Source organism: Homarus americanus, unplaced genomic scaffold (genome assembly GCF_018991925.1).
Source record: "Homarus americanus isolate GMGI-L3 unplaced genomic scaffold, GMGI_Hamer_2.0 scaffold51354, whole genome shotgun sequence".
NCBI lineage: Eukaryota > Metazoa > Arthropoda > Malacostraca > Decapoda > Nephropidae > Homarus > Homarus americanus.
Window position 1 is genome coordinate 277,391 of NW_024750910.1, and position 27,671 is coordinate 305,061.

Below are 27,671 nucleotides of genomic sequence, written 5' to 3' on the forward strand. Positions count from 1 at the left end.
GATATGCAATATATTTGTAATTAATATATTCATTCAACCAAGTTTATAATACTTAATGGTTTTACAAAATTATTAACTTTATAAATGGTTGAAAAATTAAAGTATGCCTTCAGACTTACTTTGGCTAATTAAAAAATATAAACAGCTTCCTGTATAAAAGAGAAAGAAAGACAAGTTCTGTGGAAGCCATATTATTGAATGCTACAGCTAACCCCTTCTCCCTAGGAAGAAACTACTGTACTTCAGACAGTGAAAGATCCTGTACTGTACCTAGATTATGGTACTGTATATCAAACATCCAAAACCATTCTTTAGTCTTCAAAAGGAGAGAGTACTGAGGTAAAGAACCATGAAGGAAACCAAATTTGTTTTTGGTTAAAGCCTCAGTTAACTTCCATTGCACAATCAACAGATAATTGAGGTAAATATGTCATTTTATTCCCACACTTAGCCTTTGTGAATTTAACCACTAAGTTTGTGTCTATAACAAATAATATGATTGTAGGCCTAAGTTAATGGTAATTGGTTTTTTAAACTCCATCTGACTTAAAACCATTTTCTGAGTTATAGTATGGCATACATTAAATTCTTGACTATCATATTCCAGGTTATGCAGTACAACCACAGTTACCATATTTCTGGTTATTAACTATATTCACAACTAATATAATCCTGCTTTTTGCAATACATTCATATCTTCCATACTTTAAATTACATGCAGTAGCTCAAGCATACAGTAATTCTAGTTACATTGTACAGTATACCTACAGTTCTCACCTTCCTAAATATTACTAAATGTCACCATGTCTTTAGTCATACCCATGGTTACCCAAATCTGAGTTGGTATATAAAAGACGGTTAAATATAAATTGTAAAAAATGCTACTAACCCAAATAAGCTTTAAATCTTCAGCTGATAAAGTTATCACCAACCAAAAAGCATATCCCATAAAGCCTGATGAGAACCTTTTGGTTTGGGGGTGATAATAATCAAACAGTTCAACCCATTGCATACTCATAACTACAGTATTACAATGTTTACTCTCTTCATAATCACCTTATGTACAATTTACTATACATATTAAACTTAGTTATACAAATAAGATATTATCATATTGTGATATTCAGGTAAGGTTAAGAACACTAGAAATTCAACTACTATACGTCCAGAAACTTGTCGCCCTTACTCAAACATTACAAAATTTACTCTAAATTTGTAAACCTAATATTTTATCTAAACATACCACCATGACACACTTCTGACTGCTAAGAAGTTTGTTAGTCTGGGGCAACGTTAAGACATCTGAGTGAAAATATCTAGGCACAATGTAGCAGGAATAGGTGTGCCCCAAAATTTTGAGCTTTGACTCTGCAATTCAGATCATTACAAGCCACTATAATTAGTTCTAATTACTAATTATCACAGAAACATCCTAAAAATTATGTTGGCAAATACTGTATTAATGAGATCTATCCTATACAATCAAAATTCTAATTTGAAATCCAAAGAATAAATTTTGGTATAGTACTATAAAGATTTTCATCTCAAGTTTTTCCCACTTAATACAAAGTGGCAAGTGTAAGTCATAATCTCTAACCTTATATGAAACTTAAAACCCATTTGGTAAACTAACACAATTCTATCACTATACTGTATAAAATTGTTTGCAATCAAAATTGGACACTATATATGTTGAATTTTTATTACAGGGTATTATTATAATATAATAACAATTACTATTTTTTTTTACTGTGATTTAATTTTAATTCTTCATTTCACCACTTATCAGCTTAATAGGGGCTTGGGTAGTTGGTCTGTTTTTCATTACTCTTTTATGATCTTCATTGTCCAGTGTTAGTACAGCATATACAGGAGAAAACTGGGGTGCCCAGAGAAAACCTGCCATGTTTTGAGTTCAAGCTGAACAACACCTTTTTCACATCTGTCATAGGATGGGAAATGAAACCAGGACACATAGGTGAGAAGCATGTCCATTACCGCTGTTACACCAACACCCCAAGTACTCCACATGCTAGTATATCTAAAACAAATGAACCCACCACTACACTACAGTATACTTACATGAATTATGATGAAGACTGTACAATGAAGTATGAGGCTGGTCTTAATTCATATAAACAGAGAAGTAAAAGACAGTAATTAAAAAAAATTGTACAGTAATTATAGTAAGCATAAGTATAAAAAAAGGAAATAATTGGAGAATAAATGCAATATAAGAAGTTGTGGCTGTGCCAGTGATTGTGTAGGGTGTTAAGTTTCACTTCTCCCATGTTGGTAGAGTTTCCATGGTGATAAAGGACTCAATAGTCTATCAAAAAAATAAAATTTTGTGTTGAGCAACACTAACATTTCATTGTAATCACAAAATACCTGTAAATAACAACTGTTCATGTGCATCTATAATTCCTTCATCTGTTTAGGTCTTTTGTCAAGGTTGGTTTTATGAGAAATATTATGATTATTCAACTGAATCATGAGCCTGACAAAACAAGAGAAATCTTTGAGAATGGTTTTTGTTATATCTGAAATCTTTATGAGTTACAGTTTTTTGTCATTTTAATATTAAAATCTAAAAAAATAAATAGAATACAGTATATCAAAAGAATTTTATACATAATCTAACACTTTGTTTTGGCGCAACTCACTTTACTGAAGTTTGGTCTGTTTAGGACTTTGCAAATATAATTGCCAGCATCAATTAACCTATCTAAATCAACACCAGTCTCTATCTGTAATCCATTAAGCATGTACACAACATCTTCAGTAGCTACATTACCAGAAGCTCCTTGGGCATATGGGCAACCTCCAAGTCCTGCCACGGAGGCATCCACTACACTAATTCCCATCTGAAATAAGATCACATGTTAAACTACACTAAGGTATGTTGTACCACATGTTGAATTTAAACAAAAAAAATAATGGAATTCAAACTCAAGAACTTCAGACAAAGTTCTATATTAATGTCATTGTTAAGACCTGGAAGTAAAAGAGAAGTCTTGCACCAACCCTGCCCCTTACACTCAGCCCTAAAAAAAAAAAAAAAAAAAAAAAAAAAAAAAAAAGAAAGATATATATATATATATATATATATATATATATATATATATATATATATATATATATATATATATATATATATATATATATATATATATATATATATATATATATATATATTAATGAATGTGGCTGGTGTGAGAAGTGTGAGGCTGTATGACAGCGAAACACGGACAGTTAAAGAAGATGACATTAGTAGATATGAGTAAGCTGAAGTGAGAATGGTGAGGTGGATGTGTAATGTGTAACTGAAAAACAGGAGGCCCTGTTCAGCACTAAGAGGGCAACTGGGCATTGTGATATTGATGAAGTTCTGTATAGATGTTGGCTGAGATGGTTTAGGCATGTGAAGTGAATGGATGAAATCAATTGGGTCAAGAGGTGAAAATAGGTCCCATGAGCATGACTGCCCAATTCAGGACAGTGTGGATACAGCACACTGTATACTAAGCCTTTGGTACAAAAGGAGGCTGTATGGGTGGTACTGCAATCGACCACATTCACTTCCCCGGGTTGTAAATTTGGGTACCCATTTACAGCTGGGTGAACTAGGAGTACCTGGAAATTGAACCACCAACCCATGGAACTGGCGGCAAATGCTGTACCTGCTCGCCCGCTGCACTCTGGGTTAAGAGGTGCACGAGACTAAGTGTGGAAGGGAATAAAGCCAGGGATAGGCCAGGAATGGCATGAAGAGAGGTTGTATGAAATGACATTTGAGTTTGGTACATGACAAGAAAGACCATGCAACATGGAGAGCTGCCATCAGGTAACTACAGCAAACCCATGCAAGTGTGGAAAATGGCCATAAAACATTGATGATAATGATGATTACAAATTGTACAATGCAGTATACCATTTTTTTGTAAGCTTTATTATCTCCAAAATTATGGCAATATCTCTATTCTTGTACTTAAGTTACTGTATAAATAATGTTGAGTCCTGTTGAGCATAGGATTGTCGTGTTTATTAACTCAAAGAGCTGCAACATGCTAGTCGAGTGATTTGCTCTTAAGGCTGTGACATGCCAATAAGTTGTCCAAATTTTGTGTCAATCTTTAAAATTACATGCCAAGTGATGCATTTATAGATTTTCTCATAGGCCTCTTGAAATGTTAGCCTGTTTACATGGCTTTGCTGTAGTTCCTTCATGGGTACTGCAGTAAGAGCAATGTCAGCAAAGACTACAGTGCAGGAGTGCTGGGCCCAAAGAGTACCATTAAAAAAAAAAAAAAAAAAAAAATGCAGGAACTGACACATCTCTCAACTGCTGCCACACACAACCCTCTAAGCCAGAGCTTGTCTGACTTATGGGGGGGGTTCCAACTCACAGATCACCGACTTAGAGGGCTCTTACTGGGCTTAAACACTTAACATTTAATCTAACCTATAATAATATAATTTAAGTACAGTACCTGTATTTAAATAATATTTTTATGAAACTTTTTTGATCAGATATTTACAAGACAAGACAGAACCTCATTCAGCATATGAACAACGTGAATTTTGCATGACATCAAATATCTAAACTACCTTCCTCTCCTATATCAATTATCTTTTCTGTCAGTAAATGTTAATTAATCTTCCAACTAATAACAAGGCTTTACAATTCTATCTCATCTGATTAGCTACAATTTTTTCAGATACTTATACTGTATAAAAAAAAAAAAAAAAAATATATATATATATATATATATATATATATATATATATATATATATATATATATATATATATATATATATATATATATATATATATATATATATATATATATATATATATATATATATATATATATATATATATATATATATATATATATATATATATATTTCATGTAAATCCACAATGAAAACGTGGATAAGATAAATCTTGATAAATACACGGAAAATGGAAACAACGGACACTGTTTCCATTTTCCGTATATATATATATATATATATATATATATATATATATATATATATATATATATATATATATATATATATATATATATATATATACAGTATATTTTTATATCTAAGATAAATATTTAATCACACAACTTATCTGTCACACCTAGACAGCTTTGCTTACCTGAAGAGCTGTTAGAATATTTGGCAAGGCTTGACCATAAGTGTCATGACAATGAACTGCCAGCACATCTGGTGGTAGAAGATTCATCACTTCTTCCAACATTCTGCGCATGCTGCCAGGAGTCCCCACGCCAATAGTGTCCCCCAAGGAGATCTCATAGCAGCCCATTTGGTACATTGTATATGCAACCTATTTAAATAAAAAATGTGAGATGTAAAACAATTAAAAGCTCCAGTCATACACTGCAACAAAGAAGAGTTTAAAATTATTATTTTTTTATTTTCCTAAATATTTAAATACAATAATCCGTACAAAGAGGATCCAGAAAATGTCACATTGAATGCAAATTATAATATATTTACCACACAAACCTTTTCATAATGTCTAACTCAATCCAAAATGAATTCTCCCAAAGCCCCCATGAGTCTGCATATTCTGTGACCACACCTTCCCTTTTAACATTATCTCATTTCCCATAAATCAGCTCTTACCTGCAAGGCTATCACTAAAATACGAAGCAAGGATACACGCGTAAAAAAAAAAAAAAAAATAAGAAAAAAATATTCTCAATCACCCTTAGTGCCATTTAGTACATCTTTCATAAAACAGATTATCTAGTAAAGTAGATTTTTGGTTGTTAAATAATTTACTGTACATTCATAACTTGGGTACTACTGAAACAAAAGTTGCAGGACATACTCATATACATAACAAATGTATCACCAATATTTTTCACTAGGCATTACTGTACATACTGAACCACAAAATTCAATATCATTATAAGCGACTCTAAATTACAGTTAGCATAAAGAAGGAAAACAAACTGCTTACAAAATTGTAAAGTGTGTTAAATACAACTGTATATAATGTTTTCCTTTGCATTTAAAATTTGTTTTTCTTTTTTACGGGGATTAGCCTACCCGGGCACAGGTCACTGACCCACATCGGGGCCTGGGGGGTAAAAATGTAGTAGTTGTAGTAGGTTGTACCTCTCTAGTCCGGCATTCTGTGGTCCGGAACGATTTTAGTTTGTCCAATAGGTAGATAGGCAGCTCTTTTTTGTTTTATCTGAATTATTATTATTATTACAGGAGTATTAAATTTTGCCCCTCAGGCCCTAATGTGGGTCAGTGACCTATTCGTTGGGGCTAATCCTTATAAAAAAAAAAGCAGCGAAATGGTTTGTTTACATCCGCCAGTTCGCTCTCCCTCTCTCTGTTTGTCTATACAGAGTACTACATTTAACCCTTCAATATATATGAGCAGTAAATAAGTGTTGCTTTCATATTCTTATGAAGAGTAATGATGATATATTTTCACATGTGAGCACTTACATACGCGCAGTCTCACTTTTTTTTTTCCATTAATGGTTAGCTACTTAAATTGTTCCATTTATTAACATTAAATAACATTACAGGTACTTCAAGCAACCATATTCATTTTTTACATTAATTTTACTACAGCTAAAATCAGGGTCTTATTTTCTTCAGTTTTATATGTAGAACCAATCAGTCACTGGTTTCGTAAGACTTTAACATAAACAATGCCGGCAGCCGTCTCGTCTCCTCTAATATTCCACGTATTATTAATAAATTGTATTGTTAATTTTGCACACACATACACACATTAATTCAATAAAAAGAAATTCAGAAACATTAATTAAAATATATATGAACAGTAAATAAGTGTTGCTTTCATATTCTTATGTAAAGTAATGACGATATGTTTTCATGTGTGCTCATGCGCACTTACATACGCGATCTCTCTTTTCTCTTTACCATTATCGTTAGCTACTTCTATTGTTCCATTTATTAACATTAAATAACATTACTTAAAACAACCATATTAATTTTACTACAGCTACAACCAAGGTCTTATTTTCTTCAGTTTTATATGTAGAACCAGTCAGTCACTGGTTTTGTAATCAACAAAAACAATGCTGTCATTTCTTCGTGTGTTTTAATATTCTACGTATTATTAATGAATTGTATTGCTCATTTTGCACACATAAACATTAATTCAATAAAAAAGACCTTCAGTAATAAACAATAATGAATGTTTTGTACATAAGAGAAATGACGCTGTTTACACGATTATGCACGTCGTCTGCACGTTGGCGGGCCGTTCAAACCCGTTGAAATTCAAGTTTCCGCCTTCAAAATTTTTATTTATTTATTTTTTTGTGTGTTCCAATAAAATACGTTAAGAATTAAAAACTCGTGAAATTTGAGAAGCTACTCTACGACATTTAACCCTTCAATATGTCTTCAAAGAGACCATGATGCAGAGAAAGTGGTGATAGTGCTTCCAGGCATAAGCACAAGTCACTATCTATCCAGGAAAAGGGTGAATTTCCATGGTCCGGCACCGGTCAGGTCCCGAGGTTGCCGGACTAGAGAAGTACAACCTGTAATAGTAGTGAGGAACAATATATGTATGTTGTGTTGTCAATAGTAAGAGAAACAATTGAGACCCTGCAATTGTGTGTAAATGAGGCAGAAAGATAGATCAGCAACCTGGGACTTGGTCACAATTTTCATGATGCCATATAGCAGCAGGGTCTGCCATTAGACAACACATTATGCTTCCAATATCTTCCCAGGCAGTAGTACCTCCCTGTTTGGTAGCTGCCTACTACCTACGACTAAGTATTCTTGTAAGAGGCAGAAAAACACTGAATTCCTATCTGCCTGTATAGTAAAGCAAAAACACAAAGGGCTGTTCAAGAAAAAACTATAACTCTTGAAGTATGACGATACGAAATTGGTTACTCAAGAAAAATTAATGCCCATAGTCACCTTAGCTACAGCCTTGGGATCAACAAGACCTTCATAGGGGCATCCACAAACACATGAGACATAACCTCTCACAGGAATCCCAAGTTTATCAGCTGCAGTCATTACATCCTGGAAGCGTGTGAGAGATTCTGCAATGCTACAATTAATATTTTTCTGGCTAAATGACTCGGATGCTGCCCCAAAGATGGCTACTTCCTCACAGCCTGCTGCAACCTGAAAACATGAGAAAACAATTACCATGAAGACTGTACATTCTGTAGACAATACATCACAAACATGCTGTATTTTTGTCAATAAAAAATATATATGAATTGAAATTGCATTTCATACAATACTAATACTGTACTGAATATGCACTGAAACGATTGGAACATTTATTAACAGAAGAGATTAAAAGGAATATTGATAACAATTTTGTTGTTATGTATGTGATACAAGCCAATATGAAGCAATATAGTATATGTATACATGTATAAGGCACAAAGAATCTTCCTACAGTAAAAGTCCAAAAATCCGGATGCCAGGAATCCGGACCACCCGAGAATCCGAACTTTTCGAAAACTCAAACTTTTTAAACTTAGCGGGCTTTTGTGGGTTACGTGAATGAATGGAGTTGCTTTAAAAAAATTAATTTACATAATTCTAATAATAAAAGTAATTGTAAATTATAGGTAGCTAATTTTGTTAGTTTTGTAATTAGCTTGAACTGAAATGTAAAATTTGAGGCACTATAAATCTTTTGTGTATGTGTGCATGCGTGAATGCCACAGCAACAACAAACGACCACGCGATCACCACTTTAAAACAAGCAATCAAACTGTGACAACGTATGTAATTTTGAGTCCTACTCTTTCCATGTACAGAGTACAAGCCCATAATATTGGCCCCTAAAGTAGATAAACTTCGTTGTGTGAAGAGAAAGAAGAACACATTGAAATTGAGTGACAAACTTGAAATAATTAAGAAACTAGAATGTGGTGTGAGCAATGCTGTTCTAATGGAAACATACGGCATTGGAAAGTCTATAATTTATGATATAAAAAAAGCAAATAATAAAATTCTAGAATTCACAGCTTCTTCTAAGCCTTACATTAAAATTGCTGAAAGAAAAAGTTTACATTGGCCCAAACTAGAAAATCTTGATAAAGTGTTGCACGAATGGTTTTTGTTAAAACGATCAGAGGGTATGGCAATTTCTGGGCCGATGCTTATTGCCAAAGCAAAGTCTCTTAAGGAGCAAATGAACATTGAATCAGAGTGCGCATTTAGTGATGGATGGCGTAAGAATTTCAAGACTTGTCATGGTATTAGACAGTTTGTTTACATTTTTGTCTAGTGTTGACTTTATTTTTCTTTAAAACTGCTAGTTTTGATAAATGAACCATGCTTTATTTGCGAATGAATAAACTATCAAAATGTACATGTTCATCTCTTCTTTATTCCTCCTTAAATTTTAACTTTAAAAGTACTGCCTGAGAATTTGGAAAATCCGGACCGACCCAATCCCCAAGCAGTCCGGATTTTTGGACTTGTACTGATTTATTGTTGAAATAATATACCCGTAACAGGAATAATATATCAAGGATGTTTATTATTATACATGCATGAAAGTAATACGTGAAATATGGTAAAACAAATTAAAAATAACAACTTTGCAGAAAAGAATGAAAACAAATGGTTACAGGAAACACTAAATAATGGTTTACACACAAGACACAAACTGAGCAAATAGGCAGATATAAAATACTGTTTATTGCATTGAGTAAGGGTAGGTCAACTGCGAGGAGGAGGGAAGTCTCTAGTTTTAACATATATGTAATTGAAAATATTTTCTTTATAATGTCGTTGATCAAAGAATTCTCTAATCATTAAACAGTATAGTGGAATATTATGACCTAGATAATCACTATTAATTCGTAGAGATAGTTTATTACCCCTGTAATAGTCTGTTACTTTATTCTGCTTAATTACAAGAGGTAGGTTTTAGATGAGCTTATAAGTTTCAGTTTATCTCTAATAATATGCAATACAGGGTGTAACAAAAGTCCAAAATCATAGGTTTATTTTATTAAATGTTCAAATTGCAGTCCGCTGTTTTATACTTTCAGTGACAGCACGCAATGTACACATACTGATTTTGTTACATTCCACTTGAATATGGTTTTTCAGTGACTCAAGTGTTTGCGGATTTCAAATGGCCCCATAAGAAGTCTAAAGGAGTCAGGTCTGGTGATCTGGGGTGGCCATTCAACTGGTCCATGTCGACTGATCCATTTTCCTAGTATCTCGGAATCTAACCGCCCATGTGCTATTAAAGCGAAATGTGCAGGAGCCCCATCCTGCTGAAACCAGAAACGTAGACGATTTGCAAGTGGCTTATCGTCTAAATAAGGCTGCAAGACTTCATTCAACATTGCAACATATGTTTCCCCAGACAAATTAGCATACAAAAATTATGGTCCGAACAATTCCATATTAAGGATGCCACACCAGACCAATACCTTTGGATCATTTTGAACATGTGTCTCTTCTGCCCAATGTGGCTTCTCATCTGCCCATTATCAGCAGTTATGGCAGTTTACCATTCCATTAAGGTGAAATATAGCCTCATCACTAAACAAGATAACGGAGTAAATTGAAGGTTGCATCACTTCCTGCTGCGTTATCCACTCACAAATAAACATATGATTCCGGATTTTTTTTACCCCCTGTATAATGGAGTAAACATTCATTTCATCATAAAAGTTAAAATTTTCCTTTGCACTTAAATATTAGAGTACAACTATGTTTGTCAAATGTATGTGTGTGTGTGTGTGTGTTTGTGTGTGTACGGTGACAAGAATATTCTTTCAGTATACAGTACTTCAAAAGCATAAAAGCATGTCGTGATAATCATTCAAATCATTAATAAAAACAGAAGCAAACCCTCTGTGAATGGCCATGGCTAGGCCCACATACTACTTATGTGTATAACGTGATAAGCGCCGATACTACATCAATTAATCTATGAGAGTATTATGTAAACAAAGCAGCATGTGAAGCATCAACGTTGCCAGACCATGTAATGAGTAAAATTATATCAATTTGCTTTAAAATATTTTGGTCCCAAGATAAAAATGTGCACCTTATGTCTCACCAAGTAACTCGGAGGTTTCAGATTATGAGTAGAGACTCTCAGGGTTCACACCTCACACAGAGGACAGATTGACAACATTGAGTGTACCACTCAGAAAAGTCCCCAATTGTACCTGAATGTGTACTAGTGTTGGTCAAGTCTGGTCTTAATTGTGCTCACACTCTATGCCATCACAATGTTCTCTGGCAGGTTATTCCAAGAGTTCACAACTTTTACTCTAAAAAAGTTAGCTCTGACAATTTCCTGTGCCTTCTCTAACCTGAGGCTGTGAACTCTAGTGGGGCAGACATCCACTAACTCCAGATAAAAACACCTGACTATGTACTGCATTGTCCTTTGAGGTGATTTTAAAATTCTATTGAATCACCCCGTGCCCATCTATAGTATAAACTAAGCAACTGAAGGCATTCTATCCTTAGTACACGAGGTGGTTAAGTGCAGGCACCACAAGTTCTTTATCAACTAACAGTCTTTAGAATATTTTGAAGATAAGAAAGAATGACAGTACTGTACTCAAGTGGGGCAGCACCACAATTCTGAAGAGTATAATGAGGAATGGACAATCTACATATGCTCAAATTCTTAATGTAAGTACTTTTCTACTAGTTTATTTACACGATTTACCTTCTCACGATGAGCAAGAACTTCAGTTTGTTGTTAATATACATTACAAAGTTCTTTTCACATTTAGAGTCTGTTAATGATGTTTCAGCATCATGTTGGGGCATGTGATATGCCTCCTTACTATTGATATAACTTAGGTACAGCCTCTTGCATTTTGTAACATTGAATCTCAGCAGCCATTCCTTTGACCCCTCCTGTATCACTTCACAGCCCATTTTGTTGTTAATTTTCTTAAATAGCTTAGCACTGTCAGCAAATATTTGTAAGGAGGAATGAATAGCATCTGGCATATCATTTATGAAACAAACATCAGTCCTAGTATATTGCCACAGGTACACATGATGATTCATGTCATATATCATAACACACAATGCTTGTGGTTATAAAAGAAGTTGCCAATCATTACCATAACGTTCCCAAAAATTCCATTCCTTTACAGTTAAATTTTCAGCCTTTCGGGAGGTATACTATCTAACTGTCTTGGCAAAGTCAAAGTATAATAATATACAGTGATCCCTCGGTTAACAAGATTTCGGTTAACGAGTTACCTTCCATAAGATTCTTAACTTCGGTTAACGAGCAATCCCTCGATTAACGAGTTTTTACGAGCCGACCTCAACATGTTTTCGCTTGCATTTGGCGGTCCACCAGCTGTAGTATTAGTCCGCCAATACAGCAATCGGTTTTAGGGCTTAAATTCCTTACTATTTTAGTAAATATCAAGAAGTTTATACTATTCAATAATTTTAAAAGTTTAACATTAAATTTTTTAGTCATTTTAACAATTATTGAACATAATTGAAGGTATGGAAACTAGTTTCATGCACGCCATCCAGCCTGGCAACACACCAAACAGGCGCCAGTCTCTCTGTCTTTTCAGTGGAAGTAACATCTTGCTTGAGACTCTCTTCAACTAAATGCTTTTTTTGTGTTTGCAAGCAAATTATTGGTCATTTTGAAATTTATTTTACATATTGACAATATATAATGCAGTGTTGATTTAAAGAAAACAATCTTGAATTACACCAAGAGAACTAAAATTTTATGGGTGAAATGGCGCCATGGGGTGACTTCTCTTCCACCCCAATGCCTTCTCTTCTCCCTTCTCCTCCACTCCCATTCTAATTCCCATCATCATCATCATCATCCAGGAGCCTTCTACATACACACCTCAAAGTAAGTGTACTTTTCTACCATTTTTGTCGAATTTAGGCAATTTTAGGTGAGCTGGAACCAATTACCCAAAAACCCATTGAAACAATGGTTTCGGTTTACGAGCAACCTTCTAGAACGGATTGTGCTCGTTAACCGAGGGACCACTGTATTGTCAATATTGCCATCACACTCCAATAACTTCAGCAGTTGTGTCAAGCAGGAGCATCTGTGCATAAAATCTATGCTGGCATTCCTTAATGAGGTTGTTTCCTTGTACATAAGATGTTCTACCATGACCCTCTAGTACTTCACACACTATGCTGGCAAAACCCACTGGCCTGTAACTATGTGAAGTGGCAATTGTTCGTGAATATAGGAATTACATATGTCAAATATAGGAATTACATGTCAATTTCCAGGATTTTAAGGGGTTCCTTGAGCCCATTACAAAACCCTCTTAATATTCTGAGATACACACTATCAGGGCCAGGATTTAAACAACTGAGCTCCAGTACACGCTTCTGAGAACCCATTGTGTGCTAGTTATGTTTCTTCCTGTTTTTTCCTAAAAAGCAGGAAGTTGTTTACATCATCTCTTGCAAACACTGAGGAAAAGAATTTATATGCCTACCATTTTAAGTTTTACTGTGTACAGTTAAAAGCTACTTTTACGAGTGAATCTAGTGATCTAAACAGAGGCTTCACAGGCAGTTACAGAGGTTTTACTGTACCTTTACTACACATTAGGCCTGGTGCTCATTCAGTAACTCCCAGGTCCCAAGCATGCCAGGTAAGTGGTCCCAAACCTGTACTATCCCCATTTTTATTTTTCAATAAGTCAGACCAGTCAATGCTTCTTGTTTCCTACTTATCTTTTTGTAATCCCCACTGCTTTTGCTAATTTAGACATCATACCCTCCTCATCAGTTATGGTGAGAGCCAGTGGTTAAATATGTTGGAGGAGGAAATAGTTTCATGATTTAAAAAATAAATAAATAAATAAAATGCAGGATTAGTTAAGGCTATTTGGTGTAATTTCATTGCTTCAGTCAATGTTGCCATAACTGAAGTCCCCCATGACAATGAGGTGGCTCGAGTTGAGTACTGCTGCATTATCTTCTAAGGATCTTAAGTTCCTGTGGTTCAATAATCTACAATTTGGAGATCTGTAAATACATCCAACAAGAAGTGTGTCTCTTCACTATGGTTTAATTTTACACCTTTTTAATTCTCTAAAAACATCTTCCCCCTGCACTCTCAACCTGACTAACTCTAAGGTTCTTTCTAGGACATAATAACCACTCCTGTTTTACAGGTTGCCTCAGAGGTGCACTATTTTCCTCATGTGATTTGTAGTATGGACAATGCCCATAATAAACTATTGTCTACCTTTAATTTGACAGTAATTTAATTCTGTTGGCTTAACTATTTTAACATTTTATGAATTATTGAGGTATGAAACAAATTACAAAAAAACATAAGCCTTTACAAAATATTGTCTTACATTGAATTTAACAGTAAACATTTAATATATTATTTTTGCTCCTATGTTAACAGCTGACTGTAATTAACTTTGATTCTTGGTTGTACTGTATTGTATCTACCTAAATAATAATCAATCTATTTCCTGCATGGAAAAAAATTATAATCACATGTTCTTGTTACTGCATAATTATGATACTTAAAGAGTAAAAAAAAACTCACAGCAGCCTCAAAGCCTTTCAGGTTTGGTGTGAGAACAGGATAAGATACATTTTTGACTCTGTGGATTCCACGCAACACCTCAGCATGATCTGCTAACTGTGGCACCCATTTTGGTGACACAAAACTGTGAAGAGTAAATGAAAGTGATGAGATGTTAGTTTAGAATTGCCAGCTTGGATTAGATAATGCAGGTGCTTACATATAGAGATTCCTCATATTACAGGTACTGTATAAACTCTCAAATTCAGGACCATTGGAACCAAGACCAAAATGGTTTTGAGGATTTTCCAGTTTCCTGGGTCATTAAAGTTACCCTAGGCCTTACAGGAGAGTTAAGTCAAGTTTTGCTTCCTCACACACACACACACACACACACACTAACTCAACTGAATGTTTGTCTTAGTTCTTCAATAGTAAAATTTAGGCTATCTAAAAGTTGAGAGTTCCCTAAAAGTGAATGAAATGGCTTTGTTTACATCGCAGCAGCTTCTAGAAAGTAGTGACATTTGCCTATACAGGTTGACAATCCCTTATCCAAAATTCTTGGGGCCAGAGGCATTTTGGAATTTTTCGGTTTTCAGAATGATTTTTTTTTTTTTTTATAATGTGTATTAGCCCACCCGGGCATAGATCACTGACCCACATCAGGGCCTGGGGGGTGAAAATGTAATAAAATTATAATAATAATAATAATAATAAAATTATAATAATAATAATAATAATAATAATAATAATAATAGTAACATTTCATAAGTCTAGGTCATGTTTCTCACTTTTGATCTTTTTTCATTCTTGTATTTCTTTATTATTATCATTATTATTATTATTACAGTACTCCTGTATTATTGTTATTTTTATTAATTTTATTATTATTATTATTAGTGTTATCATATTATTTTATTTTGGTGTATTTTTATTAAAATTTTTATTTAGTGTGTACTGTACTATGAATAATTATTATTATAATTATTATTACTATTACATTTTCGCCCCCCAGGCCCTGATGTGGGTCAGTGATCTATGCCTGGGTGGGCTAATCCCTGTTAAAAAAAAAAAAAAAAAAAAAAAAAAAATTGCCCCACAAAAAAAAAATTCGGTTTTCGGAATTTCGGATAAAGGGTTGTCAACCTGTAGTTCATAAATAATTTTGTCTGATTGAATAAATACCCCAAATACCTTGATTGTTGGTCAAATAAAACCAAAGATTGGAGGTAAATTATGGACCACGTGAGAACAGGCAGCACCTGGCATAGAAATTCACTAGAAACTGATGGGATGTAAACAAACCCATTGCACTTGCTTATAGGGAACTCTCAACTTGAGAACAGTCTAAGTTTTAATGGTCAAACTTTTAAACTGAAAGCTGGGGGTCAGACTATATATGCATAATAGTTTTAAGGGGTTAAAATTCATGCATTTTTGTGGGTCATTTATGGTGAACGATAGTTACCCAGTACAGTAAAATCATAGTGTATGCATATCCATAGTACACAACCCCACTTATAAGCGTCTGATCCCCTGAACAACCTTTAGGCTTAGGTCTCGCTCTTGAGCAAGCCAACCCACCCAGCATCTCTTGCTAGCTCAGTGTTTATGACTTGTCTACCGTATGCTTGGTTAAAAAAAAATAATAATTGCTGTACAATACTCTAATGTGGCTTAGAAATCAATATAATACAATATAAAACTACAGTATAAAATAAGGAAAATGAAGAGCATGGGTATGTGTGGGAAGTGAATGTATGTAGGTACAGTATTGAGGCAGTGAGCCGTAACTGCATCACCAAATCGCCACCCAGCCCTCAGTATCCCTCTCCCATATGACATTACGACATACACACAGGGCAGCACAGCAACTGCCACACATGTCTCTGAGTCAGCTGAGTGACTGCCTGGTGAAACTGTGTCAGGATGCCCAAAGGATGATATGAGTGTATATGTACAGTCAGCCAAAGATCCAGCGACCCCACCCTGAGTCTCGTACTGGCAATACTTGGTAAAGTAAGGCTGTATGTAAAGGTGATTGTGATTGGTGAATCTATTTTTGGCTGCTTTACTGTCAGGATAAATATTAAACAACCCAAAGGTAGAATTTTTATAAAAATAAACTATTCATTGTTATTTAAGATCATGAGAAATTTCCAAATGTTCTTATATTTGCTTAAATAATGAAGAAAATTTGATCTGAGAATCTTGTGGCAGTCCTCGTTCCCCGTTGTAGTGGAGTTGCCAATTCATTAATATAATTTCTACGTTATTTAACCAAATATACAAACTTTTGGAACTTCTCATGATTTTAAATAGGAATGAGTAGTTTATTATTAAAAAAATTCTACCTTTGGTTTGTTTAATATTTATCCTGAAAGTGATACAGCCAAAAATAGATCCACCAATCACAATCACCTTTACATACCAGTACAGCCTTCCTTTACCAAGTACATATTGACAGGTAAAATTGCCAGTACGAGACTCAGGGTGGGGTCGCTGGATCTTTGGCTGACTGTACATTTAAAGTGTTCATATGGTACAGTAGGTTTAATAATTGAGTTAGTTTGTATAATTAAGGTGTATGTATGGTACAGTAGGTTAAATTATTGTCAAGACGTTCTCACTTTCGCACTGGTTCCACGAACATCTCCCAGGCAATCGCACTGGTAAAGTTTTTCTTTACTGGTGAATTTTACTGCAATCATGGCCCCTAATAATGCAATAAAATAGCTACAATAACATAAAAACAATACAAAAGAACACACTCTGTGTGTGTGTGTGTGTAGCGACATTTGTAAACGAGTGTCAACATTTAAACTATCAACTACATTTGCCATATGAAGAATCCTTGAAAGCTTGGCATATTTTTTCATGCCGCTGTTTGGAAGTACAGTACAGGTACAGGCAAGGGGTGAGTGTCTTTCATGCGCAGGAAAAAAGAAAGCAGGAAACGTTTGTGTGAAATGGGCCTTAGCTACATCAGAATATGAGAGCTGTGGCTAACCCGCCTGGTTTGAAATATTACTGTAGGTTAACGTAATTTTTCATTTGCCAACAAGCAGAGTATGCTTTGCATATATTGATTAGGGGTGTTAAAATATCAATTGCAGATAAGTGGGGTTGCAAATAGCAAAGTATTCCTGTGTGTGTGTGTATATATATATATATATATATATATATAATTATTTTTCATTTAAAGTATGTATCCAATGATAATGTCTTTATTTCATTATTTAAGAAGTTAAACAAACAGTCAACTAAATGTGTGTGTGTGTGTGTGTAAGCAAAATTTTACTTAGTCAGGGAAGAAAATGTCCAGTTTTCGAGAATCTCCACTTTACTAAGATCCAGTTTTGAGGGTCTGTCCCTGTATCATACATGGAACTACTGTATCATGCCCAATTATCATAAATAAAAAACGGTTTTTCCATGAGATCTTATAATAAAGTAAAACAAAAATTTGTTGGGCAAATTACTGAGTCACAACAACACAATTGAATGCATCTATTCAGTGATATCTCCATTAGCCAGAACAATTGGTGCAGCGCACTTCAGGAATGAGAGATTTCCAAGTACAGTAATGAGACAACTCTCAAAAAGTGAAAAAAATCCCCCATTCCCAAAATTTTGCGAAATTTTCCGAGTAACGGAATTTCCTGAAAATACGCATGATTTTCATTTCTCAAACCTCGAAAAAACTCTCCCATCCCGGAATTTTCCAGGTACCTGTACTAGGAAATGTTTATAGGAATTTTCCAGAAAATCTGCCCCTTGGAAAATTGTTCTCAAAGCATGAATTTTTCTGGAAAATTCTGGCTTTGGGAACGATTTTCTGGGAAAATTTCAATTCCTGCTATCGGAGAGTTCCGGGTTTGAGGGATTCCAGCTAACGGAGATATTATTATTGTGGTAATTCCTCCTAACCAATGTAAAATCTTTACCAAATATATTTCACTAACCCTGAATCTCCATTCAAACATTTCCTTCCATCTTCCCAGACTACTGTATTACCAAATACACCTTCAGTTAACAACATTTGTCAGAATGTCATAACCTATTAAACAGGCCCATAGAGCAAAGCCACTATCTCTACTCTAAATCTGGTAGCAGTAATTTATCCTAAACCTTAAATCAATAAATTCATATTACCCCCCCCCCCATTTATTATTTATTTGCTTACAAGCCATTTGGACAGTTAAACTGTTCTTTGTTACTTTGTTATGAATTTTATTGTCCAGTGTTAGTACAGGAGCAAACCTGTGGCGTTTGGTAGGGTCACACTGGATGATACCCTTCCCACATCTGTCCTGGGCCAGAACTTGAACCAGGACACAAAAGTGAGATATATGCACATTAAAGCTGTACCACCAACATTCTCCTGGCTATATTACTATTCTACATCCACAGTGTATCTCCTTATTGGATATGGCTGTTAAGTGCTCAAAATATTTGCTTATCCTACACCACCTCCAGAATGTAAACTCCTTAGTTCCTGTGCATCTTGCTGCTAGGTCAATCTCCCTCTGTATACCATTATTTGAACACTTGTTCTTAATCCCACGAATACTGTATTTCAATAAATAAGGTCTTTCTAATTTAACTAAACATGAGTTCCCTCACTTTATTCATGAGTACTGCATTACAGTACAATAAACTCTTGATAACTCGGCATTCGTTATCTCGAAAGTTCATAGAATTTGGCATGTGTATGGTCTCATAATTTATTAGCAGATAATTCGGGAAATGCCGAGTTATATAAAACTATCGGAAAATCTTAGCATACAGTACTTGGCCAAGTGGGTAACACTTGCCCCGCAGCACTCCACGCTTGGTCAGTCTGGTGTTTGCTATTGTTCACGCTTGGTCAGTCTGGTGTTTGCTATTGTTGTGGTCGGGTGTGTGCTGGCTCACACCACATGGACGTGGGAAGGGAGCACCCCAATATTTTGGGTATAAAATACTATACTGTACATTGCACCACAGAGTTTCTAGGGCACCAGAATTAATATTCAGCCCTCCTTGGGCCCTGCAGTACTAACCAAGTAACACCCAACAACTTCTGGCAAGACTCTACAACTGAAGAAATTAACTTTACATAGAAATAAAGTCTTACTCAAATTTAAATACACTACCTGTATACAGTACCGTATATATCAGGTACTATAAGCAGTTCTGTTAACTTAACTTTCTCTTCCAGAGGCATCTACCTTCCGAATAACTTTCAGTATTAACAACTATCTTATTGCATCCATGTACACTTAACAATTCTCATTAGTACACTGAATTATACCTTTTTAACATTTCTTAAGTCTCATAGATTATGTTACATACAAGTCTAAACTTACCTTGTTACTTCCACTGACTGATGACCGGCCTGTGATAGTCTATTTATAAATTCGATCTTTACATTTGTGGGTACATGCACCTTCTCATTTTGCAATCCATCTCGAGGACCTACTTCAACAATTTTAACTTGCTTGGGATACTCTGGGCGAACATGTGCTCCACGAATCTGAAAAATGAAAATTAGGATCCATGAGTTTGATTTCTAAGTCATCTCTTGGAGAAAAAAAAAGAGAGGGATTAATCCTAAAATCCCATTTTATAAGCAAGCACAGATTAGGCAACTCATGTAAAGTTAACAGGTCTATGATTTGACAACTGAGGACTAGCAGGACCAATGGATCCAGGGAAAATTCTTCTGGACACCATAAAGACAGCATCACCTATTTCACACAAGGCAAAATTCCCAGCAATATACATAAGTGATAGAAACAAGTGGACTGAAACTAAGAGAAAATATGTCTCTAGTCACTCTTTCAATGGCATATATGAAGAAACAGCTAAACTTCCATGTAGCCTTGCCACTTAAAGGGACAAAAATGCACCCTCGAAAACAAGCTGAGAAAAACTGGAAAGTAAAATTCTCACAATAACAAGACCCTCCAAAACATAGAAATTATTTTCAATTCAATCAACACTTGTCTGAACAAAACAGACACATTATTACATGATCAAAGGCTTCCCTTGAGCAAGGGGACAAGAGTTCTGAGGCTGTGCTCGAAAGGATGAGAACATTCCCAGTATCCCTTGACAGTACAACTCTTATGTCAAAGTACCAAAGTAAGTTACATAAACAAACTGCCCAAAACCACTACACAAGACTGGAAAAAAGTTGTCTTCAAAATGAGATAAACCTATTAAAGATGTACTGTACTTAATCCTTGCTATCCACATTTCACATATAGTATCCTAACATTAACACTAATTATGGGGAATATGCCCCTAGAATCCCCTCTGGGAAGCTAATTGTGCTAGAAGCCCACTCTGAAACAAGTTGAAATGGAAGGAACAGAATGTAAGAGGAGCATTTTATGCTGAGTTGAGAAGCCTTGAAATACCCAGCAAAGCATGCAGCAACATGGTGGTGGAATGATGAAGCAAACAAAGAGATACAGGAGAAAAGAAGATTGTTTAAGGCCTGGAAGATGAGTGGTGCCAAGGAGGAGTACTGTACCTGAAGGCCAACTTATGGCCAGGAGAGAGGTTTACAAGGCTAAGGAGCATGAACAGGACACATTCAAAGATGTGTTGAATAGTGTTGACACAAGAGGAGAGGTACTGTATTCAGAAGAGCCAGGCAAACAATGGGTAGAAGCAAGGAACTTGTGAGTGAGCAGTGTGTGAGAGATGACCCTGGTAACGTCATATTTGATGATGAGGAAAACAGCTTGTGCATGTATGGTATTACAAGAATTATCAATTAGAGGGCTTAAGCTAGAATAACTCTCAGGAAGTGGGTAACTGAGTACAGTACCGGTATTAAAAAAGAAATTAACAAGATTCTTTATAAGAATTACATCTTTTGACCCAAAATCCTGATCAGCTTCTTCTGAGGTACCTTTGGTAAGATTAGAGAAATATGCCTTCAATCGTTTTCTTAAAAATATTTGTCATGGGACTGCAAGTTCTCAATGAAAAAAGTTAAAGCAAAAAAAAAAAAAGTAAATAAATAAATAAATATAAAAATAAAAATAAAATCCATCATAAATAAACTAAAAATGGTGGAGAATGAGATATAATATGGTACAGTACTTACCTCCACATATTGTGATTTTCCAAACGATACCTTGAAATAAAAATACATGAATCAAATACTATACTTAAAACCAGCAAATAATGAGAGCTAATTTTGAAGTTCTAAGCTTAGACCTGAGCCAGTTTTAGGCAACTAAAATACAACTAGCTAACTAGTCTACAAGGTTGAAAAGAGAGGTCCCCATGATGCTCAAAACTTGTGGTGGCAGACTTAACATATTTAACTAAAAAATCAGCCTACTCAACTTACAGTATAATAGAGTCCCTGAAAGGATAAACTACCAATGGCAGTTCCCTCTGAAGTTGAAAAGTTGAGTCTTTGCCACCACATAAACATACTTTTACTTACTTCTATCCTCTTCGCCACTGATCGGTTCTTTATCCACTTGGGCGGTCGGTCAAATCTCTGTTATGCACTCTTAGCAAATACTAGGCATGCACTGGCTCCTGAATATATCAGAACCTGCTCCAGTGTTGGTCAAGTCTGGCCTTGAATGAGCTCACACTCACCCACTCCAATGAAAGGAAGGAAAGATTCTGACTTGCCTGACCCAGTAAGAAAATTGACCATAGCTACTGTATTTAATGTACAGTCAACTCCCTCTAACCCAGACTCACTTAATCTGGATCCCCTTGCAAACCAGACTAGGGTTCAGCACCGGACACATGTACCCCCAGCCCGGAAAAACAACCACTGTGGTATAGGTGGTTGCTGAGGCGCACTACAGTGAAGTGCCTAAGAAATACAAATACTTGTAGTGTACAGTACATACCTACAGTCAATAAAATTAGCAGTGAAAATATAACCTCCTCAACAGCTTTGGTAATGTACATTGCGAGAGTCATACAATCAAATCCTGCCTCAACCGCCTCATCACCTCAAGATGCAATCGCCTCCAATGTTAATAATTATTAAGTACTGTATAGTACTTTAGTATTAACATGTAGTATGTGGTTCGATTTTTTATACAGTATCATGGATGTACCGATATCAGTGTTATCAGCCTATTTTTGGAGTATCAGTACAGTAGAACGTCGATATAACAAGAGATACATTCCAATAGAGGTCGCTTTAAACCGAATTCCCACTAAATCGAAGTGTTGTTTCAATGGAATAATTTAGTTTGGTACTCGAGAGAAACACAAAATACGAAAAAAATTGGCAGTACCCAGATGCACCTCAGCCCATCTCCTAGAATAAACAAAACATTGTTTTTTGTAGAATTATGCTAAAACAAACACTCATAAATCAACACAGCTAAAATTAAGGGATGCGAAATGGTCTGTTTACCAGTGATCAGCTGATGCAAGAGGGTGGTCGCGCTGGCACCGCCTGCCTCCCGTCTGACTCACCAAGCACTTTCACTTTCCTCTCAACTTAGTTTTTAATTACTTTATGCTTTCAAAATAGATTTTTACTCAACTTTACTTAGGCAATTCATCCTCTGAAGACACGGACCCCAACACGACCATCTCATTATCCACATCACTGTCCAAATTGACGCCCCACACTTGAAGTACCATTTCCACACTGCAGTGCTTCCAGCACCTTGATTTTCTGCTCCAGTGTAATTGCTTGTTGATCTCATGGTCTTTGAGGTAGTCAATGATGTAGTGGATGGCCTCTTGGACATAGTGGCAATGGTTGATGCATGTGGTAGAAGGAGATAGTGTCACACAATATGTCCGTTCACTAGAACGTCAGTGCGAGAACTGAGGATGGGTGTGGGAGGGTGGTGGGCAGCCGTGTAGCGTGCCCAGAGACGCGCCTGGAGGTAAACATTAGGCGCGAAATTTAAAAGTGTGTGTACCGGTAATTCCATATGATGCACCAGATTGACTAGCATAAAATAGGAAAGTTTCGCTTTAAACTAATACATTGTCCTTAATTGTGGGTGTCGCTTTAAATCAATAATTTTAAATTGAATCGTTTTAAATCAACGTTCTACTGTATAGGCCAATTTTTAGTTGATACTGCAGATACTTTCATAATTTCTTTAAATTTCGTCTCTGGCAGCTAACACTATTCATTTCCACTACAGAATCACACATATGACAGATTTTACTACAAGTGAACTGCTCTTTGTTTCCCTTGCAAATGACCTAACTTAACCTCCTAATCAGGGACTCTGCCCTCTGGACCCCCCAGGCATATCTAAGTCATTTGCAAGGAAAGGCCACAGACGAAAAGTGTCTTAGAATTGTTAAACTACCTATAGTAAAGAAATAATTCCTAAGATTCTCATGCTGTCTGAAAGTAAATTAATACCAGGTTTGGTCAGGTTTTATGTTCTCTGTATTGTTGTATTATTTTTATTACTGGCTACCATCCAAACAACTGCTTCTGGTGTTAGCCGTGTCCTCCCCCATTAACATTTTTCCTCTACAGTCCAGTAGTTGCTTCTTCTCATGCATCAGTTATCTAGATGATTATTATTTGGCGATGAAAGGATTGACGAGGCCATCTTCAAATGGATATGGCAGACAGATGATTTTATGCCCATTAAATATAAGATTACCACAGTAAGAGTGAACAAATGAGTAATAAATACAGTAGTTAAATTTGGCAATACTACTCGGTAATTTTTTCCTGCTGAAATCTTAGGCAATGTCCGAGAACCACTACCACCAGAAGTTGTTCAATTTTGTTAATTTTTTTCCACAGATGTTCTTAATATAATACAGGGTAGTAATTATTTTAAAAGAGGCAACATTTACTAGAACCTGACTTAACCAACCAAAGAAACCTACCTAATATTAACTTCCTTGCCCCCCACCCCCCCCCAGCTAGGAAGTTAGGTAATTTGAGGAAGGTTTCTTTGGCTATACCCCCAGACCCCCTGCCATATTAAATAGAAAGTACTTATTTTGATATCTGGTACCAATGAAAGCAACTTTGTTGAAGCGTCATGATTTGATGTTTTTTGTGGGCATGAGAGTATGCTCGGACTGAGCTCATTGGTTGTTAACAAACTGGACAGACAACAACACGCGTTGACTCTTCAGATTTTTTGGAGGAGTATTTACAATAATTAATTTCTTTGTGTACAAAGCACGTAGAGACATCGTTTTAGTGTCATATGATCAGTTTTTCATCGTGTTTGACCCCACACTTTCCCCCAACCTTCATGCCCTGCCCACTACAGGTGATTTATGATCATAGACAGAGAAAAAAGCAAAATAAAAATAAAAATTTGTCGCCTCTTAAAATAATTACCACAATGATAAGAACACGTGGAAAAAAAAATCAAACAACTCCTTCTGGTGGTAGTGCCGTTTTCAGAAATTACCAAAACTTATGTATGGCGTTTTAGATGCACGGAATTGCTAACGCGTTAGCTATTCTGTCTGCGCAGACGCTTCTGCTGAGTTGTGCGCATGACACCTTAAGAGGGAAGAGCAAATGCCTTGATCAGGTGTTAGCCTTGTGCAGAGCTCTAGCGGCCCGAATAGCTAACAACCAATCAGCGATTTCTCCACTGAAAATATGTGGATCATGGCCGCTTTTGGAGAATATTTTGATTAATATTGAAGAGTTGGAGGCATGTAAGGCAATAAAAAACTGTGATATAATAGTAAAAATAATTCTATATACAGTAGTATATTGAATAGGACCTAAAATAAAGCGTATGGCGTGAAAGAATTGAAAAGGATTGCGCCTAGTTGAAACCTGTTTTGGCTCCACCCGTTTCTAAGTGGGCGCTGTCTGATTTCATTAGCCGTTGGTGACTTTGGTGTAACAATATTGATAATGACTCAAATATGATTGAAACCTTAATATCATTACTCATAAGATACTTTAAATAAGGGTGAATAAGTTGAGTACAGTTCTGTAAGTGCAAAAATTAAGACATAAACGAACCTGAAATTCGTCGCATTTCGTGTACAAATATGCGAACACCAGGGGCATCACTTGGGGGGGACCTGGCTTGCCTCCCCCAAGATCTGTCTCCCCCCCACCTCCCTCCCCCGAAGACCTGGCTTGCCCCTCCCAAGGGATGTCTTACTCTCCAAGGAAAATTGTAATTATATTCCTTTTTCATAAAGACAAATTTGAATTTGGTGAGAACATCTCAATGGTATTTTTACTATACATAATTAAACAAAATGATAAATATTCATCCATTTTCATAGTTCCCATTGCCTATTATTTATAAACTGAATAGCAGCAAGGGAGTAAGTCATATTGCTAGTAGCCACACGGTCCACACCGGGCAGATGCAAATTGAAAATAGAAAACGTGTTGGAACGTGTTCCATCTGTTACAGCACCACCCGGCGGGGGTCCGACTAATTACCCAAATGCAGCCGCAATGAAGTCAAATAATGGTCCTACATGAATAAATCGGACTGCCAATCACTTCTCGACTAGTATTTGGTGTCACAAAGTAAAAAAAAGTTGGAAAACGTAATTTAATCTGAGTTAATAGATCGAGTGCATGTACCTTAACCTAACCTAACACAACTCAGATTAAATTAAGTTTACCAATTTTTTGTGACTTTATGACACCAAATAATAATTGAGAAGTGATTCACAGCCTGATTTACGCTTGTAGGACCATCATTTGACTTCATTGTGGCTACATTTGGGTAATTACTCGCTCCCTCGGTACATGCACGCGATCTATTAACTCAGATTAAAGTAAGTTTTCCTTTTTTTTTTACTTTGGGACACCAAATACTAGTCGAGAAGTGATTGGCAGTCCGATTTATTCATGTCGCACCATTATTTGACTTCATTGCGGCTGCATTTGGGTAATTAGTCAGACCGCCCGGCAGCACCACGGTGGAGCAGGATTTTGACCCCTACTCTTTGCATGTAATGGTGTTGCCCCCCCTCCCCCCACCCAAGCAAAATCTGAAATGACACCCCTGGCGCACACCTAGCCGCGAGAGAAGAAGCGTACAGCTGCTCTATTTGTTATGTGTGGTTTCAGAATCCGGGAAAAATTACCTTTACAACGGGCCCGATTTTTTGTCCTATTCTTATTTATTGTTGACTGATTAACTTTTTTCCTTTTTTGTCTTTCTTTCCATAATTTTCTATATATTTTCTTCACTATTTCTTTCCGTATTGTGTCCAATTGACAGTTCTCCTAATTTTATTGTTATCTGAAGACTGTGTTGTACAACAGTTAATCCCAAGACGCGATACAATGTCGTTTATTTTAATGATCAGTCCCGGAACAAGCTAACGCAACAGCTATTTCGTGTATCTATAACACCTTACAATAAACGCCTATAAGTTTCAGTCCAGTCACAAAAGCATCCATGGCAAGTCCAAGTCCTACTTGCTACTTCTTGAGCATTCTAGTAATATTTTCCTTGCTCTCCAACTTGACTTGTATTTTATTCACTAAACCAAACTTAAAACGAGAACACAAGAAATCAAACCACAATTACGAGTGAAAGCATAAAAAACCTTTGAAATAATGAATATCTAGGCAAACTTAACTGATCGACTCGATCAGTGGCGAAAAGCATACAAGTAAATCTTTGAGAAATCAAGTGCACCTTTAAAGGCACTAATCTTTAAAAATTACGAAAAATATAAATATCAAAAGACTGTAAAGCAACTTGGTGACTAATCAGCTGATTACCTTTTATATTGTTTACCTGACTGGACTTCCTTAATATCAACTTAGCCAAGCAGTATTTCACTATTTCCTTATTGATAAAATTTGAAACATATGCCTACAACAACATATACATTAACACTTACCGCAGAGGCACCATAATTCCTGCAGAAAGTCTTGAGGGCAGATATTACATTGACCCGACAAGCGAGCGTCGCCATGGTGAAGGATCGTCTGCTGGCTTGTCGTCTGCTCATGGCGCGGACTCTACCACACGTTTAAACACCACACCTGGCTGATGCTCGTACAAAGGTCCGTATTTGATATCTTATTATTGTGGCGGTATCAAATTGAATAATATTGATTTACAGATTGATTATTAGAATGTTTGACAATCACGGGAGGAGCACAACAGGTGGTACAGTATGAGCTT

At 35.8% G+C, this 27,671-nt stretch overlaps 1 protein-coding gene across 2 annotated transcripts; it reads right to left on the bottom strand.

Moving 5' to 3' along the window:
• Positions 1-94: 94 nt before the first annotated feature.
• On the bottom strand, positions 95-27,671 carry LOC121854497 (hydroxymethylglutaryl-CoA lyase, mitochondrial-like). Of its 2 annotated transcripts, XM_042349177.1 has the most exons (7): positions 27,385-27,671; positions 21,665-21,694; positions 19,911-20,077; positions 14,578-14,701; positions 7,959-8,171; positions 5,161-5,349; positions 95-2,867 (listed from the first exon to the last, which is right to left on the bottom strand). In XM_042349177.1, exons 1-7 carry the CDS (start codon positions 27,493-27,495, stop codon positions 2,640-2,642), a joined length of 1,062 nt encoding a protein of 353 aa, XP_042205111.1. In that variant the 5' UTR covers positions 27,496-27,671; the 3' UTR covers positions 95-2,639. The 2 variants fall into 2 exon arrangements, with proteins under 2 accessions (XP_042205111.1, XP_042205112.1); XM_042349178.1 differs by lacking the exon at positions 21,665-21,694 and having other exon boundaries at positions 27,385-27,668.